Here is a 27,553-nt window from a genome sequence, read left to right as displayed (position 1 = left end):
GAAGTGGGGCACAGGGATGAGAGGATGTAGAATCTAGACTGTATGATGGGGCACCTGAGCAAGGGGGAAGCCTGTCTGGGTGGGGGAGGGGTTGTAAAGGGAAGGAAAAGGGCAAGAATCAACTCTCACACTAGCATCTGTGCCTGGGTCCCTCGGAGCCGCACTGCACTGAAGGTCAGCTTAATGCTGACCTTGACAGGACTGGAGCGCCAGCAAGAGGACTCCAAAGCACGTGTGAAAGCTCATTCAATGGCCCGGCACAATGGCCAAACCTGGCAGTGGGGTGCAAACTAGCTGGAGGACGCAGGAGAAAGCCCCCAAGGATTTCTGCTTGACATCAGAATAGTCTCCTTAGCATGCAGTAGAGCCATACAATGGAGGCTGAGATAGCAAAATTTTAAAATCTGAGGTACAGAAGAACTAAGAATGAGAAATAAGACCTTTAGAAAATCTCCCCCCAAATAACATTTCTGAGGTATGGACCAGTGTTGAAACGAGAACACCACAGATGAGGAGGACACAGGGTCACAAGCCCGAGTCTTTCTAGAAGGTGGATGATTGCGGGGTCATTCCACACTTGCTTTCTGCCTGGTAGATTAGTGGGGGATTTGACCACTAATCTGTGGACCAGCTCTAAAAAATATTGATGTCAGGAAGATGCCATATTGCAAAATACTTCTCCAGAGCCAGAAAAGACAAACAAACCTTTATGCCTGAAACAGCTTTAATCGGACCCTACTTTTATAATGAAAAAAATATGTCCAATAGTGGCATAGTCACTTGTAAGCCTCCCCCCTCAATAAACAACAGTTACACGTTATTTGCCAAAAATATTAATCCTTTCAGGCATATGGGAGCTTCCCTCATTGCTATGGGGTTACAAATTTTTACCAAGTCTCTCAGTACCAAATAATGGCATGTGCCATAGTATTGTGGTAACATCTCTGGGAGGAAATAGACTAATCGCCCAGAAAAAGAAGAACATGCTGCTTCATCTGGTTTCTTACCCCAGCTGTGTACTTCTCTAGCAGTCAGAGAAGTTCAGAAAACCTCACACTGAGATGTAGAAAACAGTTAAGGCAGAAAACAGAATGGCACTCACGAGAGCCCTATTGCCCTCTTATTAGACTACGGGGCTTAGGAAAGTATGATGACCTTGACCTTTGGGCATTTACAGTCGCTTGGAGGAGGGCTTCTGACATTTGGGGCTGGGGAATTCTTGGCTGGGAAGGGCTGTCCTGGGCCCTGTAGGATGGGTGACAGCATCCCTGGCCTCTGCTTCCTAGATGCCAGTAGCACCCTCCTGTTGTGACAATGAAAAGCACCTCCAGACATTGCCAAATGCCCCCTGGGTGTCAAAATTGCCCCCCGAGAGAACCGCCGCCTTAGCGTTTCGCTCCTGTTTTCACGTACCTCCTTAGTGGTAATACGAATGCCACACAACAGTCTCATGCAACAGAAATGAAACCAAACTAAGGAAGTAAACGAAATGAGTATCATCAAGCAAAGCCACGTATCACATCAAATGGATGTGCTTCCTGACCCCCGACACCGGCTCTGAGAAATCATGCCAAAGAAAAGCCATCACGGACACAGAAGTGCCAGGGTCAGATTCGTTCCTTGTTACAGACCCCCCCCCCCCCAACCCCCAGAAGCTAAAACATCCTCTGCTGTGGAACACAACATGTTAAATAGAAAACAAAAGAACTTACTGTTTCCCGAAGCAGCTTTGTAGAATTTGGTCAGGTTGACCTGTGGTGGCCTGCTGGGCTTCGGTGGCGGGGGGCCCAGGACAGACAAGGGGGGCAGCGGCTTCTGCTTAGGGGTGGCTGAATTCTTGTCTCCCTTTTCCTGTTCCTGACTTTGGCCCCAGGGCCCTGCCATTGTCACCTTAGAAGGCATCTTGGGGAACTTGGCTGGCGAAGCCCCCGAGGCCGGGTCTTCCTGATTCATTTTGCTCAGGAATACGTTCTTAGCAGCATCCATCCTGTTCTCCTCCTTTTTTTCTTCAGTATTTTTGGAGAGACCTGGGCCTCCTCTGCTGGCAGCCGGTCTCAGAACGACTCCCGGAAAAGGTGAACTTGATGTCTCACCTGAATGGTCTTTATTTTCCAGGTCTTCCTTTGCTGGTTTTAAAGGGCCAGTTTTGGACTTGACTCCAAGGGGGGCCAGGGGTCCTCTCTGTAGAGATGTGTTCTTACTGGGGCTTTCGACCTCATGGGGGTCATCAAGACTCAGGGATGGCTTCTGTCCAATGACGGGCTTGGGGAAGAGGGGCTTGGGCTCATGGTCTTGGGAGGCTGACATAAACTTGCCTTGAACCCCAGACAACCTTGGGAACACTTGTTTCTGTCCGTTTTCCTGGGCTGCAGGATTAAGCCTGGGCTTTGGACCTGGTGGCTTTACGTCATGGTCTTGGTTGACACTGTGAAGAGCAGGCTTGTTTCCAGGAGGCCGGGGAAACACAGGTTTGGAATCTTCTTTGGGCAGGTTGGTGGGCTTCGGGCCTAGAGGTCTCGGAAATCCAGCCTTCACCTCAGGGTCCCTGCTAGGAGAGAATGCTGGGGAGGAAGGTCCGAATCTTGAGCCCACTCCTGTGGGCTTTAGAAAAGGGGGCTTCGGTTCCATGTCAGGCTTTTCCTCGGGAGAAGGTTTCACCCCCAAAGGTGGCTTTGGGGACCCAAACTTTGGTGCGTTGCTGGGTCCTGCTGGAGGGCTGGCATTTCCTTGGTTGTCAAATAAGTTCCTTTTTGCTTGTATTCCTGAAGGTGAATTTTGCCCCGCGACTTTGAAGGGTCGGCTGTTGACCTCCTCTGTTGGGTTGCCCAATGTGTTAAACTTCGCCATGAGGGACCTCACATCTGCTTTCCCATCCTACAAGCATAGGGAACAAAAACTGGCTGAGAACCAGAAGCAGGACTTGCACAGTTTGAAGCACCCCACTTTAAAGGGTTTCCTGGTTTGAGGCCTGCAGCGCTGCTGATTGGGTAGCGAGATATTGTAACATTTCTCTTCCTCTATGGCAGAAGAAGTTGTGAGCGTTTCTTGAAGGGGGAGGACTATTGTACATGTACTTTTGGAGTTGTCTTAGACTATGACATGCTTCTTTTTGTCACAACTTACCGTTTCCCTTTCCTGTCACTGTTTCTCTAGCTACCTTGTTGATGTTACTCTTTCCTTGGTAATGGTCTATTTTATTTAACTTGAAAAAATATGGACGTTTCTAACAAATGACTTCTTCCATATTTTACAGTTGAGCCTCTAAGTAGAAACTGCTCTTAAAAAATGAAAGTAAGCTCTCAGGTTGCATGCCCTCTACTGTAGGACCATATTCAATGTCTCTGTGGTCTGCAAGAGTCCTCTGTGCCCAGCTGTATTTCAGGTGTTCGTTAACAAGGAGATATGGCAGAAGGAGCTAATCCTTTTTTATGTAAGTAATAAAAAGAGTTTTTCTACTTACTTGTATGTATTCACTGCTAATGATACACCTGGAACCAGACTAGCAGGGTGAGTGTGCTCCCTTATAGGATGGGTCATGCCTGGGTGTATAGTCTAGGGCACTCGGGGGAGGGGACAAGGATGTAAAGACTGGCTGGAAAGTCTCATTATCCAGACATCTTCTTTCTCCAGTCTTGTCCCTTCTATAATGACATTTGTCACTCCTCTGAAGTCCTTCTACACAGTGTCTGTCCTCCTTGTTTAGAATTAGGGTATTGCTTAGTAAAGAGAGCAGTCAGTCACCCTTCTCTGTGCTTATAATCCCATTCAATCTGGTAGAATTCATGGTGCATTTGGTCTGTCTCTCATAAGTAAGTTCTTCCAGAATATTCTAATTCTTTTAGAATATTTGAAAATCTAAAGCTTTAAAAAATAATTGAAGATACATGTCTGTCTATCATCATTTCTATTTTTGTGCTTTAAACTTGACCTCGAAAACATTTTCTTACCCCCACCCCCCGACACACACTGCTCATTGCCATACACCCAAGCACATTTCATCTGTCAGGCCCCACTCAAATACCACAAAACCAGATCCTGTCCGGTTGGGAAGATTTGCTCTGTCCTCTCAGCTCATGTATCACTTCCGTACCTCTACATGCCCCTGTGTGACTTCCTTTCTGATAGCAAGAACCACCATTGAGTGTGGAAATGCATGCACTTGGTGCAGAACCATGCACATGCCTGTGTGGCCCATCTCATGCTTTGGGAGGATGGCCTTCTCTGACTCCACTTCCCAGGAAAGAAAAGTGAGGTTAAAACTGCAAGAGGACATCATGGAAAGATCATGAGAACTTGGTTAGTATCCTAGTTTATTAGTCAGGCCTCTGTCGCATCATCCGTAAAGTGGGGATAATAGCACAGACCTGCCAAAATTGTCATGAACATTGGAGAGGGAATTTGTAAAGCACCTACCTAGCCCACAGCAGAAGCACAAGCAATGGAAACTATTCTTATGAGGGATGTTAAGAAGCGTATTCAAGGACTCACGGCCAGGAACCATGAGCACAGGGATGCACACTTGGGTCTGTCCAAATTTCCAAAATCCAGAAATGGACTCATTCCTTCTTGTATCCCCACAGCACCTGACCCAGGGCCAGGATTTTAATATAGGTTTGGGGAATGAAGGTCGGCACTGAGCTGAGTACCGTGAATAGTGATTTTAAAGAAACGACGTTCTCCGCAGGGATTTGTCTCCGTCCCAAACTGCAGTGCATGTGTATTTGCAAGTTGAGGGTAAGGAGCCTGGGCAGGAGGTGAAAAGCAGATGAGAGAAACATTTTCCAGCTTGAATTTTGCTTCTTTATTTACTACCCCGAATCTGAGTTGCTCAAAACATCTTGTTTTCTACCTTGCCTCCCTTGACCATTTTAAAAAATCCCCCAAATTTCCTCAAATCCTCAGTCAATCCCCGAAGGCCTCAGGGAGGAAGACCACAGACCAGGGAGACTTTGGGTGTTGGGAGTTGGAGAGGGAAGATGGGAGAAGATAGGTCCTGCCCTGCACCTCGAGGGAGATCATGGTCACAGAGAACCCCCAAATAGCATAAAGAAGCATCCATACAAAAATTTGCTCACCACCTGGAAGAAAGTCTGTCTCTGGGGAAGAATTCTTTTATTCTAGACTTACTCTGTGTTTTGTAATTCATAATCTAGGTCTATAATTTATTTTGGGTTTTATAACAAGAGGTAGCACATCAGAGAGGTTAATAACACAGACTCAGGAGCCAGATGTCCTGGGTTTGACTCTTACTAGCGATTTAATCGAGGGCAAGGAACATTCATTCTCCAGGCCTTGGTCTGCTCAGTTATATCATGGGAATAGTAATGCCATGTCATAGGGCTGTTACGAAGAATAAACAAATTAATACTCCTAAAGCACATTAAACAGTGCCTGGTACAGACGAGGGTTTCCTATTTTTAGGAAGCAGGTAAAACCGTAGAAATCATCTAGTCCACCTCCTCCACTGTCTTGGTGAGGAACAGAAACCAAAGGATTTGAGTGACATCCAACTTAGTTACAGCAATTTTACATCTTGAATTTCATGGGGGAAACCCCGTGAAACACACTAACCCATTGTCAAACTCCATGTCCTGGTTTTAATTTAGAAAATATGGATGTGGTTGATTTGGAATGGGAACTTGTCTCTTTGATGTCATCCCAGACCCAGGAGGCAGGGCAGCGTCTTGTTTAATAACACAGGCTCTGGGATTGTTGACTTGGGTTCAAACCTGGACTTTGCTGCTTAGACTGTGATCTAGCCCTCTGGGACTCAGTTTTCTTCATCTATAAAATGCAAACAATAACAATGCCTATTTCTCACAGGGTTTTGTTTGTTCAAAAAAGGGTTAAATGGGTTAATGTATGTAAGGTTCTGAGATCGAGAATCGCATGCCTGTCATTGGTTTCTTTTTTTCTTTTTTATAATTAGCTAGTTGCATCATACCATGTTCTCCAGGTGGCAAACTTGTGAAGTTACAAGTGTTAATGTTATGTCCTAATTTTAAATCAATGTGGCTCACACGAGCATGCATCTGGATAACATAACAGAACTATTATGTCTGGGTTTAGTTTACATGCGCTCTGAAACTTCGCACGGGCTGTTGAAGGATCGGTTAAGAAAAAGGAAGTTCCTATGTAAGACACTGAAGAAACAGCGACAACACCTGAGCTAACTAATTGGTCTGGCAAGTCAATAGCCTGAATTCTACAACTATTTCATCGCTTATACTGACTGTATAGCTTTAGAGGCTGTTTGGTTGTTATCATTGTTAATAAGTCTATTAGATGAAATTTTAACACCTCGATTTTTCCTTAATCTTAATGATAATAGCCACATCTCTTCCTTAATGATGATATAAAAAGTAAAAAATGATTAAAGTTTTTGACATTTTCCCATTTTGACTTCATTGTAGGTAGAATATCCATTCCATGTTCTAGGACTCATTTTACTTAAAAAAAAAAAAAAAAAAAAAGCGCAGGGGCCACGTGTGATTGTGTAATAGAAGAAAAGTAAGCCTGCTGCAGGCCCTACACCTCCAGGCCCTAGTCCCCCAGTTCTAGGGAAATCCCACCTCCTGATTTACCAGTACACCACAAGTTCATACCTATTGCTCTAGGATAATAATAATGCTCTCTTTTACTCTTGAACTTGACCTGTTTTAAATAATCAATTAAATGGGCAACTCACCCAGTTTCTTACTAGCGGCAACCATTTTTATCAGCTTCTAATGTATATATCTAAGCTATGCATATAGAAATACATATAAACATGCACACACACATCCATACACACACACCCTGCCTGGTCCCACTTTTTGCACAAATGGAAACCCGTTTTGCACCCTGATTTCTCCCAGAACTGATATTCAGTTGATACATACCAGTATGGCTAGACATAAGATCAGAACTATTGTGATTGCTTAGTACCTGCGCAATTCCAGTTGTTCAATTTTCTACGTTAACTCTGCCTTTTTCCCTTATCAATTGATCTTCATCAGCACATATTATTTGCAGAATCTCTTAAAAGAAGACTTCATTTCATTTTTAGAACAGTTTTAGACTTATGACAAAATTGTAATTGTAACACAGAGAGTTCTCATATATTGTTCACCCAGTTTCCCCTGTTATTAACACTTTACATTAGTTAACAGGACCTTTTTAACTTTTAATGATTCTAAGATTGGGTTTCTATTTATTCTCAAGAAGATGTATTGCACAATCTGGAAGACCTCAGAGTTTAAGGTATTTTAAGTAGAACAAACAGTTCATCTTAGATTATTTGGAATTCATTTCCCCAAAGTCATTTGAAGCAATTCATTACTATTTCCATCTAAGTACATATAATGTTTAGCCCAAACTATAACAGTGCTCTATGATGATACAGATGTAATTGTAGAGATGCTCTTGATACAAATAAAATTTTTTAGTCTGCCATCTAGTTCCCACCCCCTCAGAATTATGCACCTTCTCTGGTATGAACTTACCCTGTCAGGGCCCCTGGGAAGGTGGTTATGAGCAAATACATCTAAGTTCCAGCTAACATCTCCAGAATCCAGAAATCTTTTTTAACCAAGTATATATTTAAAGGCCGAGATGGCATTTAGTATGGACATCAAGAAAATGCTTCCTTTTATAGCTAATTCATCTATATATTTTCATATGGAAATTTTAAAAAGCTCTCTAGCTATTATTGATAGCAGGGTTTTGGAATTATTTTTATGGTATTCATGCCTTTTAATCTATCTTGGATATTAGGCTAACCCAGGGGTGCTCAGCTGGGGCAAGTTGACCATGTCTGCAGACGTTCTGGGTGGAAATGACCGAAGGAGGGTGCTCTTGGCACCTGGTGGGGAGATACCAGGGATGCTGCCACACATCCTACAGGGCACAGGACAGCCCTTCATGTTAAAGAATTGTCAGTCCAAATGGTGCGGAGGTTGAGAAGCCCTGCGCTAATCCTGTGGCTCCTGAATTATTGAAAACACCTTACCAGAATGTTTACTTTAAAAAAAATAACATATTTTTTTTAATTTTTCAATTCCAATTGACATACAATATTATAGTAGTCTCAGGTGTACAATATAGTGACTAGACATTCATATAAGTTACAAAGTGGGCACCCTGATAAGTCTAATACCCACCTCACACCATACACAGTTATCATAATATTATTGACTATTTTCTCTGTGCTATACTTAATGTCCCCATGATTATTTTTATATCCTCCAATTTGCACACAGAAAGTCTGCTTTTAATTTTTAATAAGAGAGTACACTTGAAAACCTACAAATAGAAACTAAATAATACAAAGCCTACCACTAGAGATTGTTTTTCAATTTCCTTGTCTTTAAAAGTCTCATCTCTGTAAAGTTTGATTTTGTAAAACACAAAAGAAATAAAACATTAATGGGTCATGGATAGCTAATAAATTTAAAATAACTCTGGAACCTGAGTTTACCTCCTTAAGTTGTGTCTGTGCCACTTTTATAATTAAAGCAGGAGAAGGAACCAATATTATGGATGCTGTTATTTTTCCTGAGGAAAGAGGGAGGATAAGGAATACAGAGAATAAAATCATGTTACTCAACCTACCACAATTAACATTCTGAAAGTTGAGGCATGGGGAAAGACTCTACTCTTGTTCTAACTAGCGTGGGAACTATTTTTTTTTTTTTCAGATTTAATGTGTTTTATTGATTAAAATATTACATTTGTGCCAATTTCCCTTCCCTCTGCTCCCCTCCACCCGGTGGCCCCCCTCCCTCCAGTTGTCCCCCCCTTTTAGATTATGTCCATTAGTTGTGCATACAGTTCCTCCCAACCTCTCTCCGTCTATTCCATTCCCTCCTACCATGATCCCCAATTCCTATATCATCTCCCTCCCTCTCCCCACTCCCCCTCCCTGTTGACCTCCCCCCAATATGCTTCCCGTACCCACAGTTCCTTTTCCACTCTCGTTGCCTGTTTCGTTTGCCTTTGTTTCATCTCCCTAGCTTCTGTTTTTTAAACCAGTCCCTTTAACATCTCATATAACAGTGGTTTGGATCTAATGAACTCTTTCAGTTTTATTTTGTCCTGGAAACACTTTCTCTGTCCTTCTATTCTGAATGACAATTTCGCTGGATAGAGTATTCGTGGTTGTAGGTTTTGGATTTTCATTACTTTGAATATTTCTTGCCAGTCCCTTCTTGCCTGTAGGGTCTCCCTTGAGAAGTCAGCTGATAGTCTAATTGGGACCCCTTTGTACATAATTCTTTTCTTCTCTCTTGCTGCTTTTAAGATTCTCTCTTTATCTTTAATTTTTGACATTTTGATTATAATGTGTCTTGGAGTGGTTCTCCCTGGGTCCAGTCTCTTGGGAACTCTCCTTGCTTCCTGGACCTGCAAGTCTATTCCCTTCCCCAAGTCTGGGAAGTTCTCCTTTATTATATTTTCACTCAATTTTTCAAGTTCTAGTTCATCTTCCTCACTCTCTGGCAAACCAATGATTCTTATGTCGGGCCTTTTATAGCTGTCCCAGAGGTTTCTGATCCTCTCATCGTTGCTTCCCATTTCCTCTCTCTGCATTGGTTGACTTCTTGTTCCTTCTCCATATTCCAGTTTGTTGAAATGAACTCTGGATTTTTTTTCCTCACCATCTGTCTCGTATGCGGTTTTGTTCCTTTCGTTATGAATGTTTTTCGCTTCTTTCATATCTTTTTCCTGCTCTTTTGTGAATTCTGTAAGCCACCTGATAACAATGGCCCAGAACTGAGCCTCTGACAGGTTTCTTATCTGTTCATCTGTCAGGTTCTCCATCTGTTGCCTGGTGAGCTGTGCCACCGGGATTTCTATAGTTGTCTGCCTCATTTTGACAGATGCGTTTTGTTTTCTTGGGCCGGCTGTCGGGGGCAGTGCCTGTGTACTCGTAATGACCCAGCGACCGGTGCCATTTGGCGTCACAAGTCAGCGACCGGCGCCTGTCCGCGACCTATTTCGCAGCCCTGTGGTGCTTTCTTTCTTTGGGGGCAGGGGTCCAAGATGGATTCACACAGTTATTCGGCCAGGAGACCGGGATCCGTCCTCCCGCCCCCCTGGGCCTCACTGTTCAAGGCGATGCGGCGGCCGCTCTCCCCAGCGCCGGGGTCCCACACCGCCAGGGGCTTGACCGCAGCCGGGATTCCTCGCCGCCCCGCCGCTCCGGGTGCAACCGCAAACAGCACTGCCCTCTTTAACTCTTACCTGCCCGAATGGCACCGCTGGTTTATAACTTCATATGTTGGGCTTCCGTGTAGTTTTATTTTCTGGAATTTCTAGTTATCCTTTGTTTTGAAGTAGTTGTATTCCTCTCTAGTTGTAGAGGGAGACCTAGCGTGTCCGTCTAAGCCTCCATCTTGGCCGGAAGTCCCAGGGAACTATTTTTTGAACTTTCCAGTACCATGACAAGGTCTAGATATACGTCAGGACATACATCAGACCTCCAGATAACCATCTGATTACATCCCGAAGGACTGACCTATCCAGGCCACCCGACATCCATTGTCCAGACCCACAGATGTGACCGGACCTCCTGGTACCCGTCCTCTAGACCTCAGCCAGCCTGACTGACACCTGACTGATAAGTGCCCTGGCCCAATCTTGGCCTAATCAAGGCAGGACTGATTATTCTCAGGAATGCGCTTTTTACAATAAAAACCGTTAACTTTTCTTTCTTCTTTGGAACATTTCTGGGTTTTTACAAACTCCACGACCCTTAAATAAATCTTCATCACTTATTTCTACTCACAACCTCCAAACTCTTTTTGAGTTCATTCAACATTCCCTACAGAAAGCCCATAGAAAAAGAGAGGAAGTTGATTTTATTTGATTACATGTAATTCTTTTAATTAAGAGGCAGACAGTAAATAACCATAATTTACCCAAATTGGTATGTTTCTTTCTCTCTCTTTCTTACGCTTTCCTTTCTTCTTTCTTTCTCTTTCTTTTTGTCTTTCTGTCTCTCTCTTTCACAATTAATTTTGCTATATGTGGGAATTTAAAAAAAACTGTTATGTTGAGATAATCTGTCAGTACCCACGGCTCTTTGGCCCAAGTGCCGGTGTGTCTCATGGAGCCACATTAGTTCATACCACTACCACCGCGGCAGGACCCCAGGAATGGCGGCCTCGGGGATTCCATGAGGCTGCCAGGAGGTGCAGGTGTAAAGAGAAAAGATACCAAGAAACTAGCTCCAGCCCTGCCAGTCATCAGAAATCGTAATCAGGTGCACGGGAGAGGGAAGTAAGCAGGTGAGGGGTGCTGGGGTGATGGCTCATGTTGCTCAGACTTAGGATCCATGCAGCCTGGGACTGGCCAGGATGTGTAACGAGAAGACTGAGGAAATAGAAAGTTCCCCTTGAAGCCAGATACACTTACCAGCTTTTGGGGTAGAAGAGAGGCTGGTAAGAATTTGTAATACACTCAAGAAGCTCAGAATTTCATTGAGCAATAACATTCAGCCTCACTGATTTCTGTTGCCTCGGTTAGAGAAAATAACAGCTGTGTTCCCAAACATACACACACGTGCACACATACACATGTGCACCCACACAAGCGTGCGTACCTACACACTCACACAGAGTGGTCAGTTGTTTTTTGTCTTTAAAGAGATTTGATTTGCTATACCTAGTAAACTTGGAACAGAGAGCTGTTTTAATCTGAAAAATAAACCTTTAAAAAGCTATTGTTAGCAATTACATAACAAAGTGACTCTAATTGTTTTAGTTGTAAGAATAGAGTTAGTGGAAATGGGCTGAAATGCAGTGCAGGTGACAAAAGCCTTCACAAGATGGTAAATGGTAAATTCCACCACAGATAATAAAATTGCAGTAATGTCTTCATCCTTATCAATACTGTCTACAGATTTACATGCCTGATGTGCAGACTGTTTCCCTGATGTGACATAAAAGCAGGGACCTTGTTTTATTTTTTTTCCTCAGAAATGTACCCTCTGACACCACCTACCTAAACAGGCACCGCCCTGACGCCTGGCACACTTCTTTCCATAATATGGAAAGAAATATTATTTTTCACATAAAAAATAATACAATAATTAATAATAATAATACAAGAATAAACTGTGTTTCACATATGCACAGCGGTAAACCTACTTTTGTCGCACCCCGTGTGTCCTAAACATAATAGCTGATGGGCTAACTTTACTTGAGTTTCACCATACTTGGTCACAGGGATAATAGTTGGAGAAATGATTTCCTAAGCTTCTTAAACAGTATTGACCCGCCCCCCCCCATCACGAATCTAGTTTTAAGAGCTCTCTAAAAGCCTCTGTTCCATGGCGGATGGTCTGTGATGGGTTCCAGCTGGCTGAGTCTTTGTGGCTGAAGAGAGCACCAGGCTCCTCATCAAGAGGATGTGGGAATGTGCCTCTCACCACAGATTGTATTGCTGAGGCAGAAGCAGGCTGCTGCAGTGGGTGGTGGAGGCTGTAGTGTTAGCCCTGATTGTGACAGCCCCTGAAAATTGTTTTGGTGACCTGTGAGGGTACAGATGGAATGACAGGCAGCCACGGCAGCTGGCTCTGTGCCGTCCGTTGTAACATAAGAGGAAAACACCTGGCACTGCAGGGTGTCTTTGGGCGCTGCCTGTGGCTTCCCTCAGGAGATGGCCTGTGTACCTTGGCAGAAAAGCTCTGCAGATGTCACTGTGTACCATCATCTCCTCTTGTGTTATCTGAGGCACCTGCTGCTGTGACCCTTCCCTGGTTCCTACTGGGTTCTCTCTTCTAGGGTAATTTGAATCAGACGATGCAAGAGAGCTCAGCAATGGTAAAGCTTAGACGGTGACGGCCCGCCTTCCAAAGACCATCACCTTGAACTCTTCAGGTATAGTGCTCAGTTAGGCCTTTGTGTACCCTCTGTCTTTAAAGACCAAGAGCTTGAAAATCACCATCATACAAATTTAATCTTCAACATCTTCTCTTTGTGGTTATCCTACCAAACAGCTTCTGCACAAGTACAGTGTTGACCTTATTGTGGCCTCCCATGGCTTATGCATAAATGGATGAAGAAGTTAAATTTGGTTTTGTGTGAGTTTCTCACGTCAGTTCTGCTATAAGTTTTTGCCTTCCTGATGCTGCTGGAATGGTGATAGGTTGTATAGCGGATGTAGATAGTACAGAACAACAGAACAGCCCTAAAACCATTTATTTTTGTTATTCTATTTTATATGGGTTTTCAGCAAATTTAGCTTACATTTGCTTAGGATATAATTCACTTAGCATGGATTAACTAAATATACCGATTGGAGGAGAGTTATCTACATTTTGACTAATGCCCATGTAGGTAATGGAAAATTGTTTTCATAGATATCTTACTAATGGCTTATTTTGATTTTAGCATAATACTTAATGTACACGCACCATAATACAATGGAAGTCCTTTTGTTTCTTCTGAACCTTCAATTTTGTCACCACAAAGAGATCTTAATTTCATCTCCTACTTCTTGTGGTTGTTCTATTTTCATATATAAATATAGTATGAAGCAGCAAAAGAAAACTCACTTTGCTAAAAACATGGAATTTGAAAGAAACATTTTTGATGGCGGAGAAAGTTGCTGTTTGACATGAGATAAACAAGACAGAAATATTATGCTGCCCTTTTTTTCAGCCTCCATATCCCTCTGAACACACATACACACACATACACACACACGCACACAAGTCTGGGCAGTGAGTTCCTTCTCTGTACTTGACAAGAAGTTAGAAACTGAAAGTGTACGGTCTGTATGGATGGGGTGGGGGTGGGCAGATGAGGCCATCTGTGGGGTTTTCTAGAGACTTCCTTCCCAGCGTGTGAAAAGATCTGTGTGAAGTAAACGACTTAGAGGAGGAAGACTTCAACAAACGAATCAAGGCAGGTAGCAATTGCTAGTCAATGCGGGATCTGTAGTTTGATTTGAGGAAAGTAAAAATTAGACATTGGGAGTGGAGGGCTATGGGAGATTCCGCAAACAGAGACGGATGATATTTTGATACCTCGCTCCACAGATTATGATGAAATGAGACCTTCTCCCTAATTTCCTCCATTCCCATTCTACCTCTTCTTCTTTTAAGCCTTGAAGAAAATGTGTTCAGTGCTGAGTAATCAGGATCACATCTCTTGCCTCACTGTTTCTCCCTTGTAAGTCACAGAAACAGACTCCACCTTGAGATGAATGGTCTGCTCGCTTTTGTCACCACGGGGTTCTTTACTGTGGGTCGCACCTTTTCTCATTAAAATTGTGATGTTGGAAATTTTTAACTTTTCATAGTGTATATCTTGTTCTTAGCCCCCAGCCGCCTTTTCCCACACTCCCTCACCTTTCCAAGGGGCTTGATGGCTTCAGCTACTCTTCCCTATCCAGTCATTCATGCATTCCTTCATTCTATTCTGAAATTGCCCATGACTCCTTGATGAGGTGCCAGTTCTAATATGTGGCACTTTGCCACCATCTAGTTTAAACTTTGTGCTTTATTAGAGCACTTATTTCATAGTACACGTGACCTCAACATTTCCCCATCCCAACCCACCAAAGAAACCACATACAATTAATTGTATGGTTAGCAAAAACTTCTGGAGTTTGGTAGTATACACCTATTGCTAATTTTATTATAAGAACCATTAATCATATTTTAAAACAAAATTTTATAGACAATATCTCATTTGATTGTCTCAAAGCCTGGTTATTTTTTATTTTTATAGAAAGGCAAACTACGTGCAAGTATGTGGTAGAAAGGAGAACTAAACCTAGGTTTTCTGACTCTCAATGCTGTGTTTGTCCCAACACACCACAGAGACCATGACTTCCTTTTTTCCTTGTTTAGTTACTATTTTGAATTTAAATTCTCAGTTCACGCACAAACATTTTAACAGTTTCCTTCTGATCCAAAAAGTTTTCTATTAACCTTGGTAATTGGCCTTCTGTCCAAGAATCCCTAATCACTGTCGGCGACATGCTACCGTTTTTGGTCTGCCCACGGTGCTGCTCATAGCACGTTGGCCATGAGCGAGGAAACAGAGCAAGGGGAAGGGGGCGTAGGGCTCTGAACCCAAACATCCTGATTGACTTTGAAACATCACAGGCAATCTGGAAAGGGAAAATATCTAAGAGAACACAGTTTTGCTTCCTTTATTTTGAAGTTTGGTCTGTGTGTGTGTTGCTGCAGGAGTGGAATGTTTAGGTAGAAGACTACCTCAAGTCTCTTTTCCCTCAAACTATTCCCTAGAGTCAGTGACACAAGTCATCCCACTGGCAGTTTAGGGGCCTGGGGCATCATTCTGATTCAACCACTGTCACCCTGACATTGTGTTTATTATTAACCTGGCTTTAGCTTAAAATTTACAACCAGAGGGAGGTTGAAGGACGTGAACCAACGTGACTAGGGAATGAGGCTGTGATTTGGGAAGGCCCGTGGCAAAAACCAGATTGATAGCAATGCATTTATACAAAATAACTTTTTCTGTCAAGATGATAGACAAGCAAAGCCCCAAAAATATGTGTTCACATCTATGGTTGAGTCAAAGACCCAAAATAAAAAATGAAACAAACCAAGATCCCTTTCTGTGCTATAGTCTTCTAATACTAAGTTGTTTTTTAAGATCAAAAATACTACAGAGATTTGCCTGTTGTTTTAAAATAAATTTTCTTTTAATTAAACGTTTTAATCATGATGAGACACCACTTCACACCCATTAGGATGGCCATTATCAAAAAGTAGAAAATAACAAGTGTTGGCAAGAATATGAAGAAACTGAGCCATGGGCATTACTGGTGGGAATATAAATTGGTACAGACACTGTGGAAAACAGTACGGTAAATCCTAAAAAAAATTAAAAATAGAGTTATCATAGGATCCAGCAATTCCACTTGCAAGTATATGTCCAAAAGAAGCAAGCACTCAAACAGATATTTGTACACTCACATTTATAGCAGCATTATTCTCAATAGCCAAAAGGTGGAAGCCACCAAAGTGTCATCAATGGAGAAATGAAAAATAAAGCAAAATTTGTGTATACATAGAATGGAATATTGTTCAGTCTTAAAAAAAAAAGGAAATTCTCATACATGCTATGAACAACATGGATGAACCTGGGAGACAAGGTTGATGCTAAGTGAAATAAGCCAGTCACAAACGGACAAATACTGTATGGTCCCACTTATCTGAGGTGCCTAGAGCGGTCAGACTTCTAGAGACAGAAAGTAGAATGGTGGCAGCCTGGGACTGGGGGGTGGCGGGGACAGGAGTTGGTATTTAATGGATGTAGTGTTCCAGCTGGGCAAAATGCAAAGGTTCTGGGTTCAATGATGGTGATGGTTGCACAAGATGAGTGTGTTTAAGGTCATTGACCTGTATGCTTAAAAATGACTTAAAAGGCAAATTTGATGTTATGTATATTTTACCACCATAAAAACATTTAGAAAAAAACCCGTTAACTGGTATTTGAAGAACTATTAAATGAAATAAAAACTTTTTGTAAATAATAAAATTACTTCAGTGTTTTCTTTATTTCTGTCTAAGTTATGGTGAACGGAAGATAAAATGGAAATGACTCAAAGGAGGAGAGAAAATGGCATTTCAATAAGATAAAGCTTATATGTGTACATTTTCTTGTCCAGAAAAAATTTTATTTCATTTAAAATATTTTTTCAAAACTTTTAAATCATTTTAAATGAGTTAAGTGTGGCTAAAATGTAACAACAGGCCAATGCCAAATTTCTAATATGCATAAAAACAATTAAAAACTACTTGAGAGGTATAAGCACACCTCGCTGACTGAAGTTATTTTTGGACAGAGATAGTAAACAAAGGTATTTTGAATGGTCTCCTTTGAGGCAAGGACAGGGAAAGCAGAGGATATGGTGGGATTATCCTTAGGGGGTGTTGTTCAAGCTGCACTTGTTATATGACCTTACCCATCCACTGTCTGTGGAGAGTTGCCAGCCCAGTCAGCCATGGCTACTATTTGGGAGGGTATGGCATCCCGTAGTGTATTAAAAATAATTAAAAACCTGGATCTTCTGGGATCCTGGGTCTCTCTTGCTCTGATTCTCTTGTCTTTACTGATCAACTCCTACTAAAAGAGTTGCAGAAATTTAATTGCAATGACTGGGGTACTTTGGGGGGCTACCCTGATTCAGCATGCATGGATGGGTCTGGGGTGCAGACATTGACTGCTTATTTTCCTAAATTTTCTTTCTTTTGTACTTACTAAGTGGGTTGAATGGTAGCCCCCTAAAAAGTTAAGTCCAGGTCTCTAAACCTGGTGAATGCAATCTTATTTGGAAAAAGTGCTTTTGCAGATGTAATTAAGGATCATATGATGAGATCATCCTGGATTACCCTAAATCCAATGACATGTCCCTATAAGATACAGAAGGTAACGTCTAGCCAAGATGGAGGCGTAGACTGACATGCTCTGTCTCCCTCCACAACTAAGAAGGAATACAACTACCAAAAACCAGAAATAAACAGAAGTTCCAAAAAATAAATGGAAGTCCAATGTATGAAGTTATAAGGAAGTGGTGCTCGTCTGGACGGGTAGGAGGGGCAAAGCCAGGGCAGAGTGGTCAAGCTGTGCTGGCAGTGGCAGCAGCAGCGACAGTGGCAGGACAGTGGTAAGCACAGACACCCGTAAATAAGGGGAGGTGGCTGCAGACCAGACCCATCAGCTTGTGATTCCAATGCCGGGGAAGACAGACTCCTGTTGCCTTGGACTGTGAAGCCTGGAGGGGGTGGGGATACAGGAGGAGGCTCCTGGTCTCTCAGCAGAGAGTGAACAGCAGGAATCCATCTTGGACCCCCACCCCCAGAGAAAATGCCACAGCATGATGAGAAGGGTTGCCTGGTTGTGATAAGTACATGGGGCTCCGCCACCTATAGCGTAGGAGGTGTGACAGGCCCACACAGGAAGCAAAGGCAAACACAAAACTGTCAGGATGGCACAGATCATGATAGAGATCCTGGTGACACAGCTGACCAGACAGCAAATATCTACTCTAATGAAGCAGCAGATAGGAAATCTTTCTGAGGCACAGTCCAGAGCTTTCGTTATAAGGATGCTTACAGACCTAACAGCAGATCTTAAACAAGACAGGGAAGGAATGAAGGCTAGTCCTGCTGAAATGAATGAAAACACATATGAAACAAGTGGTGAAGGAAAGAAAACCAGGGATCAAATCAGCAAATCGGAACATAGGGAAGGAACAAACAGTCATCCAGTGCAGAAAGAGGAAACAAAAAGTGAGGAAAATGAGGAGAGGCTCAGAAACCTATGGGACAGCTATAAGCAGGCCAACATCCAAATCACAGTGTTGCCAGAAGGTGAAGAAGAAGAACTAGAAATTGAAAAATTATTGAAAAAGTAATGAAGCAGAACTTCTCTAACTTGGGGAAGGAAATAGACTTACAGGTCCAGGAAACACAGAGAGTCCCAAAGAAACTGGACTCAGGGAGAACCACACCAAGACACATTATAATCAAAATATCAAAAATTAAGGATCAAGAGAGAATCTTAAAAGCAGAAGAGAGAAGACGAGAATTACATTCAAAGGGGCCCCAATAAGACTATCAGCTGATTTCTCAAAAAAAAACTCTTCAGACAAGAAGGGACTAGCAAGAAAGATTCAAAGTAATGAAAAGCAAAAACCTACAGCCACGATTACTCTATCCAGAGAAGCTGTCATTCAGAATAGAAGGGTAGAGAAAGTGCTTCCAGGACAAAGTAAAACTGTAGGAGTTCATCAGATCCAAACCACTATTATATGAAATGTTAAAGGGACTTGTGTAGGAGAAAGAGGATCAAAACTATGAACATTAAAATGAGAACTGTATCACAACAACCAACAACAGAAGCTAGGGAACTGAAACAAAGGCAGACTAAGTAGGCAACGAGAGTGGGAAAAGAATTATAGGTATGGGGAACATTATGGGGGGAGGTCAGTGGGGAGGGGGAAAGGGGGAAAGGGAGGGAGATGGTACAGGAATTAAGAAGCATAGTAGGAGAGAGTGGAGTAGACAGGAAGATATTGAGAAGAAGTATATACACAGCCAATGGGCATGGACTAAGGGAGAGGGGGACAACTGGAAGGAGAGGGGGTCACTGGGTGGAGGAGAACAAAGGGAAAAGTAATTGGGACAACTGTAACAGCATAATCAATAAAGCATATTAAATAAAAAATAAAAAAACATAAGCACACACACACACACACGCACACATACACACAAGATACAGAAGGTAAGATAGGAGAAGAGAGAGCCAAGGAAAAAGCCACATGAAGACAGAGACAGAGATTGGAATGATGCAGCCACAAGGCAAAGAATGCCTGGGCCCACCAGCAGCTGGGAGAAGCAAGGAATGGAATGTCCCCCAGAGCATTTCGAGAAAGCCTGGCCCTCTCAACACCTTGAGTTCAGAATTCTTGCCTCCAGAACATTTCTGTTGTTGTAAGCTACCTAGTTTGTGGTAAATGGTTACAGCGGCCACAGGAAGCTCATACACCCACTCTTGCAAAGCTCCAAAATGCTTTTGTGTTGTATTTCTATGAACATCCAAGTACCTGCATGGATGAGGTTTAGGATGAAGGGCAGGAAATCTTGTTGCATTGTTACCTTTTTTGGGCCACCCTGCGGGGCTTGCTCCAGGCTTGGAAGGACAGAGTGGGAAAAGAGTCACATGCAGCAGGGGAGCTTTGTTGGCATTGAACCTGCTCTCGGAAGGTCAGGGACTAGTCTGACCAACACCCGTGGCATGGACTCAGCAACATTATTAATAAACATGCATTGAATTTGTACAGCTCAATCGTGTTGCTGGTTTCCTGTTCATCTGTGGAGGCTGGTTAGCAGAGGCAGACCAACAAAACAAGCCCTGAACTCCCCAAATCGATCAGAGAAACCCCAGATCAACTTCTAATGGGGGATCCCCATTCCAGCCTAAACACGTACATGATTCATTCCCAGAGGCTGATATGGAGATAATTCCAACCTCCACTGTTTACTAGTCAGCATGTCCAGGGTCCAGCCTGGACATGTGGGACCCCGAGCTTTGATAAAAAGAAAGGGAATGAAATGGGCCTTGAGGCTGGACCATTGTAACTGGAAGCCTTACCTTAGAATCACAGTATTTGAGAAAGAAAAAAAAAATTCCTCAACATCAGGGAATTTAAGCCCCTCATTTTACAGGAAAGGAAACAGGGTAAGTTGTTGGGTAAAATTGGTAGGAAACTAAGGCAGGGAGGAGGAGGAGGGAGACTTGTCTCACCCGATGACTCAGCAGCCCTGAGCCTGGTCCGATAAGATCGCTGGGTGCTTCGAACATCACAAGCGGGGATAGCACAGGAGGAGGGGAGTCCTTGAGGCTCTTGCTGGGAAAGGGGGGGCCTCTGTAGCAGTCTCACTAAGACAAAGAGCCTTCACTAGCTGAGAAAGAAAGCCTTTGCAGCTGTACATTATCCCAAGGTTTAGAGGGGAGAAGGGGGCGGAACCTAGAAGCTGACCCCAGTGGTCAGCACAGTCTGATTAACTGGTTACCCACTTGTAGCCTCAGCTCAGGTGTATAGATCAAATTCACTAATAAATTTACTAATAATCTTCCTAACAACTTTATTCCCGCCATACGAGGGGCATTCAGACTAGCTGGTGCCAGCTGGCAGCTTTGTGCTCGTATGTGTTTCAGAAAAGATCTTGCTATCTCATTTCCACCATGTCTCTCTCTTGAATTCATCTCTTGTGAATGAGGCAAGAACCAAAAAACAAGCTTGCAGGGTGAGGGGTGCAGGTACCCTGACTCGGTTCTCTCCTTAGTAACAAAGTGATCTGTCCAAAATCACACAGCTATTAGTGACAGAGCTTGAATCTGGGTCCTCGTACACTCACTTGGCTTCCCCTTGTCCTGGGCTGCATGACCTGTGACCTGTGACCTGTGGGGTCGGGGGGGAGGGGTGGTCACAGCTTCCATGGCAACTTTGTCTTAAACACAATCCCAGCAACAGCAGGAAGCATCGCCAACTGCCTCCTGTGCTAGGAGCTCATAGCAAACCACGAAAAAGTTATTGTGAGCCCCACTTCACAGGCACAGAAACCAAAGCATGGGGCAGTTTAGTAATTCCCTCGAGACCCACAGCTGCTGAGTGGCAGAGCCCCCTTCAAACTCAGATCTTCATTCTGGGGCCACGGCCTCAACCACAACCCCTGGGGCCACAGCCTGAGTCAGGCCGGTGGGCCACTGTCTCCTCCCCACACTCTTGTTCTTAGAATGTTCACCCAGACGCCGCCCCTGCTAATGCATCAGACAAGTGAGATATTCTGCCTGCTTCCCCTGGACTCTCCCTCTTGTTAACTTGGGATATCTACCAATGGAGGAAACATCATTTTTAAGGCACTTTAAGAAACATAGGCAGTAAAATTTCAGAAGCAACATTTTTGCCAATATATCTCCTAGGGCAAGGGAAATAAAGGAAAGGGTAAACAAATGGGACTACAGCAAACTAAAGAGTTTCTGCTCAGCAAAAGAAAACATCAGCAAGATGAAAAGGGAACCAACCATATGGGAAAACATATTTGCCAATGGTATCCGGACAAGGGTTTGATCTCCAAAATATATAAAGAACTCACATGACTCAACACCAGGAAGACAAACAACCCGATTTAAAAATGGGCAAAGGACCTGAACAGGCACATCTCCAAGGAGGACATACAGAGGGCCCATAGGCACATGAAAGAATGCTCAACATCACTAGCCACCAGAGAGATGCAAATAAAGACCACGATGAGATACCACCTCACACCTGTCAGAATTGCCGTCATCAACAAACCAACAAACAACAAGTGCTGGTGAGGATGCGGAGAAACGGGAACCCTATTGCACTGTTGGTGGGAACGCAGACTGGTGCAGCCACCATTGCTGGGATTACACCCAAAGAATCCTGAAACACCAATTCAAAAGAACCTATGAACCCCCATGTTCAGCACTATTAACAATAGCCAAGTGCTGGAAACAGCCTAACTGCCCATCAGTAGATGAATGGATCAAAAAACTGTGGTACATTTGCACAATGGAGTACTATGCAGCAGAAAGAAAGGAACTCCTACCTTTTGCTACAGCATGGATGAACTGGAGAGTATAACGCTAAGTGAAATAAGCCAGGTGATGAAAGACAAATACCATATGATCTCACCTAATGTAGGAAACTAATGAACAAAACAAATGAGCAAAAGAGAACCAGAGGCAGGGAAACAAGGAACAGACTGACAGTGACCAGAGTGGAGGGAGGAGGGAGAGAAGGAGGGAAAAAGGGGGAAGGGTGTAGTCAAGGAAATAATATGAATGACCCATGGCCATGGACAACTAAATGGGATGGACTGTGGAGAGAGGGGAGGTGGGTGGAGCAGGGGAGAGCAAAGGGGGAAAATGGGACAACTGTAATAGAAACACAATAAAAAATAAATTAAAAAAATATTCCATATCTGCATTGTGTAGTATGATAGCTACATGGGGCTGTTAGGTACTTGACATATAGTAACTGCAACTAAGGGAGTGATTCTTAAGCTTTATTTAATAGTAATTAAAGTTTAAAAATTGAAATGGAAATAGACATTCATGGCTAACGGCTGCCATGATGGATGGAGCTGTTTAGTTAATTAGGTACTGACTCACTCAGAAAATTATAAAAAAAGAAAAAAGAAAGCAAGCTTCAAAGCAATTGCCTGCGCGTAGCATTCTGGCCACTAGGTGTCAGTGTGACTGCCCGGTGGGGAGCTTCCCCAGAAACCAGCGGTCGTGAGCTCCCAGGGAAGGGGCCTCTGGGTTTGGGCAGGAGCTGGGAGCATTTGAAGCCCAATGGCACTTAAACACAGAGAGAGACATGGCCAGCAAGTGGCATGGATGTGAGCCTTTAAAAATAAATTCCCAAGAGAAATGGAATCCTTCCCATATCTTGGAAATACACGACTGACTTCTCCAGCACATCCCTTCAATTCAGTGCAATTCCTTTGACATTCACGATGACCTTTAATACCCCAAAGATGTGGTTTTATTGGAAAAAAAAGTCTCCTCCTCCTCCCTCTCGCCTGTCATTCATCATTAATTTCCTGGGGCATTAGAATACGTGAAGCTTGTGGCCCCCCTTCCATGTGCACGCGCCCTGATCTACATAACCCTCTCCTGCCAGGGCCTCGACAAGGGCAGGTAAGCACTGTCAGGACTTTGCCTTGGGCTCACATACACAGCTATTCTTCTACACGGAATAATCTCTTTCTGATGACAAAATATTTAATTGCAAATATCAACAATCTGTTATTACATAGGAGCACATAATAAATGGATATAATTTTATACTCATAACAGCCCTATGAAGTTAGTACTATGATTATCTTCATTATTTTAAAGGAGGAACTGAGGCACAGAGAGGTTAAGTGGCTCACTGAAAGTCACACAGCTGATAGGAGGCAGAGTAAGAGGCCCCTCCTCTTCTTTTCATTACCTATCGGTTTAGTTTTAAAAAGAGGGGGTGGAAGGGCGATGGGGGGAGACCTTGTGAATTCTTTAGAAGAGGCAGGAATTTATATAAGAGGGTCAACGGCTCTAACTCAGTTTTGGAGTTACTGATGCACTGAACTATTTCCTGAGAGAACTTGTAGTTCCCTGTCATCCTTCATCCTGGCCTCCCAGGATTCCTCCTGAGAAGGTAGAGTCAATGGCAGCTAGCCCCCTTCTCTAGTCTGTATAGAAATTTCACATGAATTCCTACCCCCTGCAAGATCTTAAGGTTTGGCAGGAAACTGAAATTTGCTCCTTCTCATCAAAAAAGATGGATGGGCACATGCTTGTCAGGAGCAGGAGGAAGTACACTGTCTGTACCCAACAAGGATCACGTGTCTGGTTTGGGAGCAAGACTTCATTTAATCCCAGCGGCACCAGCAGTTGGAACAGGAACATGTGACCCACCCTATCCAGTTACGACACAACAAATTACACACTTTTATCTGCTCATCAGCCTTCTGGCTGGGCTTTCATGTCTGATGTCCACCTCTTCTGCTATTTTCGAGCAGAATGTGCCTTTCTGTCACTCTGTGCTGCCAGAATTTGGAGGGAGCACCGTTTCCTGCTGTAAAAAAAAAAAAAAAAAAAAAAAAAAAAAGCAGCCCATTTATTTAAAAGAAAAACCCTGTGCATGGTTGTTACCTGGCTGCAGTAGAACAAGGTGGGACCGGGGCCTTGTTTAGCGGGTCTTCCTGGGGCCAGGGGCTGAGCACCGCTTCCCTTTTGGGTGTTGGGTCTGCTCCGCACAGAGAATCCAAGGACTGTAACACTTTCTGAGGCCTGGCAGGGGGATGCCCAGGGGAATGGCTGAGTGATCCTCCCTCCCTCACCTCCCCGCCCCCCGCCCCGAGTTGACTCCACAGGAAAAGTTCTATTATGGCCCCAGGATGTTGAGCAAGAAGGAGGAGAAAGAGGGGAACTAAAAAGTGTCTATTCAGCCTGGACACTTCTGCTGACATTCCCACCAAGCATGTGATATTTAAAACAGCAAAACCAAAACAGGGTTCTCCTGCCTCCCACCAGGGCATTTGGGGAGAAACTGTAAGGCCTCTGGCTCTGTGATCTGTTGGCTTAACCAGGGTCATCTCTTGCAATGGAGTTCAAGGAGCAGGGTGCTGCCAATTAGGGAGGTCCACCCCAACACGTGGAATGTTCTGGAGAAAATGCAATATTCAAATGAAAATCTGTATTAAGAGACTACCATTGGTGTAAAGTGGAATTTTAACAAATAGTTGTTGGTAAATTAACCTCCCTTACTTTTCATTCATTCGTTCTTCAGTCATAAGGATTATGTTTCTACTGTATGGGCCAAGCACTATGCTGAGACTGGAAAGGTGAACAAGAGAAGGCTCTTTTTCCTAGTGGTTTATAATCTCGTATAGGTCATGGCAGACATGGCCACACTCCTCCCCGTATGCTCGTCCTTTCGTCTACAGTGAGGGTTGGAAAGTTACAGCCCAATTGCCCAATCTGGCCTATGGCTTGTCTTGCACAGCCCCTTAAGATAAGAATGATTTGTACATTTTTAAAGAGTTAAACAAAACATAAAAGAAGGACAAGAGTACATGACCAAGACAGTATGTACCCTAAAATATTTACTTTCTGGCCCTTGGCAGAAAAAGTTTGACAATGCCTGTTCTATAGGAAGAGTATCTTGCTTTTGAGCCAGACATACAACTAAACAAGATAGGACATTTTCTAGCCCTCCCGGCCTCTAGATGTGAGCAATGGGATCGAAACAGAAGAGATTTCTATAGCTGCTGGTTAGAGCTCCCCCTCCATGCTGGCTGGGTGGGTCTGAGCCAGCTGTGTCGGTGATGGTGTAGGGCAATGCTCTAGGGATGGCAGAGCCAGAAGATAGAAGGAGCCTGGGCCCTGCACCAGGGAGCGACTCTGCCATCTCTGGATTTTGCTGAATGGTTATGAGGGAGGCAAAGAAAAGAAAAAGAGAAAAATTGTACACTTTTAAAAAGTCAATCTTAGGTTCTTCTTTCCCTCACTAACCTCCCTGTGATCCCCAAACAAAAGTCCCCCCAAGTCCAGCACTTGCCATGCCTTCATGAAATGGATCTTCAGTCTTTTTTCCCCTACCTGGTTAACTCCTACTCATGTCCCACAGCCCAGTGTAGGCAACACCTCCTTCTGAACTCAGCCCCCTCAGGACATGGCCAAGCATCCTTCCTCTGGCTCCTGCAGTACCTTTAGTTGCTGGAGACAAGTCTGTCTCTCGCATTAGACCTTGAGCTCTTTCAGGGTGGAGACTGCTGCTTATGTGCCTTTGACTCCTAGTTCCTAGTACAGCACCTGCCACACCAAAGGTGCTTTATACACACCACTGAATGAATTAGTTTATTATAGGCTGAGGGCAGCTTCCTGGTTTGAGGGGCAGTGCTTCTTTTTACACAATTAACCCAGGAAAAGATGAGTTCAGCAATTTATATACCTCTGAGGGAAAGTACATTTTGCTTCCCAAAATAGGGGAGAAGAAATGTACACAATTTTAAAGATTATATTTTTAAAATTGAATATGTATTTGGTTTGGATGGTAGCACTGCTTGCTGATAGTGTATGAAAAGATTTGAAGATTTAATAAAAAGCCATGAAGTGACTTTATTAATATAATAATATTTCCCAAAATAAATGGAAGTGTAGATACTTTCTCAAGTCTACCTTATTATGTAAAAATAAACACTCATTTTTCTTTGTTTATAAAATCATTCCTCACATAGAAAAAATTGTGCAATAATCTATTATTATTTTATAATAATAAGATGATAATAAAACTTTACTTAGTTCTCCCTATTCTCCTCTATGTTACATGGCTTATGATCAATAAAAGCAAAAGCATTATTTTTAGTGTAAGTCTATTTTACTGTATACTCTGGATATATGCAACCAATTTTTTGAATCAGTAAATTACTGAATTTTTACCTTCATTAAGAGGAAAGAATAGAAAATATGAGGAGCACATGTTCTTCACATATAATTCCTCTTGAGATGTTGTTAACAAAAGGCAGAGTTGGGAAAAAATTACATGCATTATATAATACTGGGTTATTATTTGAATATCTCCATCTCATCAAATGTGTAGTTACTTACTAGAGCTTTTTATAAATTACAAGAAAATCTGAGCAATAAAGTAAAATAATTCCAAGGTTTCTTAAATAAAATGTTAGATTTTACATTACATATGCTGAAGAATTATAGCTAATACTTCAGTGCTTCTGGATATTTTATTAGATGTTTAAAGCTCTCCCCCTCCACCAGCAAGAGCAATTTCTAAGCAAATGATAGTCTCAATGAATAGCTTATTCTTTGTGAACTTAAATACTAGGGGTTTTTCTTCCCCATTCTGTGCAATACAAGGCAATAAAATACTATAGGAGGATAATTAGTGAGTTATATATAGTGAGGGTAGAGGAAGTCAGCTTACTCAACTCATTACTACCAGTATCAGTGTCTATTTAGTGTATCAGAATTTCTGTCTTTATAATCCAGGCACATTATTTACTCTCCCTATCTCATCTCATTCTCATCTACCCTAGATTTCAGAGATCTTACCCTCTTTCTATCTGGTTAGTATAATTGCTGCTTGAAGCATTGGCCTGTTTATACCAATAGCCTGTCAATATGCTTTTTTTTTCTCTTTAAATTAAATTTAGTACTTATTATTGTTCTTACACTTTAGCAACTATAACACTTATCTCCCTCAATTAAAAAAATGATAGTTTACATTCTAGTTCTTAAAGGAGTAGGTGACATGAAGCCAATGGTGAATCTAGTCACCTTTCAAGGAGAGAGAAGTGATCTGGGTCTGATGGCTATACCAGCTCTGCTGTGTCATTTAAGCCTCTAGTGATTATTAGAAAATTGGATCCAGCAACACATTAGAAAGATTATACACCATGATCAAGTGGCATTCATCCCAGGGATGCAAGGATGGTTTAATATTTGCAAATCAGTAAACGTAATACACCACATAAACAAAATGAAAGATAAAA

The 27,553-nt window shown here is 42.8% G+C and overlaps 1 protein-coding gene across 3 annotated transcripts in view; it reads right to left on the bottom strand.

The window, feature by feature from the left end:
- Positions 1-27,553, bottom strand: part of FYB1 (FYN binding protein 1) — a 155,203-nt gene that overhangs the window by 87,340 nt on the left and 40,310 nt on the right. For 2 of the 3 annotated variants that reach the window (XM_090276155.1, XM_090276154.1), the window contains exon 2: positions 1,713-2,874. In XM_090276155.1, the coding sequence (XP_090132281.1) occupies positions 1,713-2,874 (1,162 nt within the window). Of the gene's footprint in view, positions 1-1,712; positions 2,875-24,194; positions 24,332-27,553 lie in introns of those variants that run through there. The other variant, XM_090276156.1, reaches the window with a different exon arrangement.

The sequence above is a fragment of the Furipterus horrens genome, unplaced genomic scaffold (assembly GCF_987537825.1).
Source record: "Furipterus horrens unplaced genomic scaffold, mFurHor1.1.pri manual_scaffold_5, whole genome shotgun sequence".
Classification (NCBI taxonomy): Eukaryota; Metazoa; Chordata; class Mammalia; order Chiroptera; family Furipteridae; genus Furipterus; species Furipterus horrens.
The sequence above is the reverse complement of the archived record's forward strand: the minus strand, read 5'-3'. Positions and strand labels throughout refer to the sequence as shown.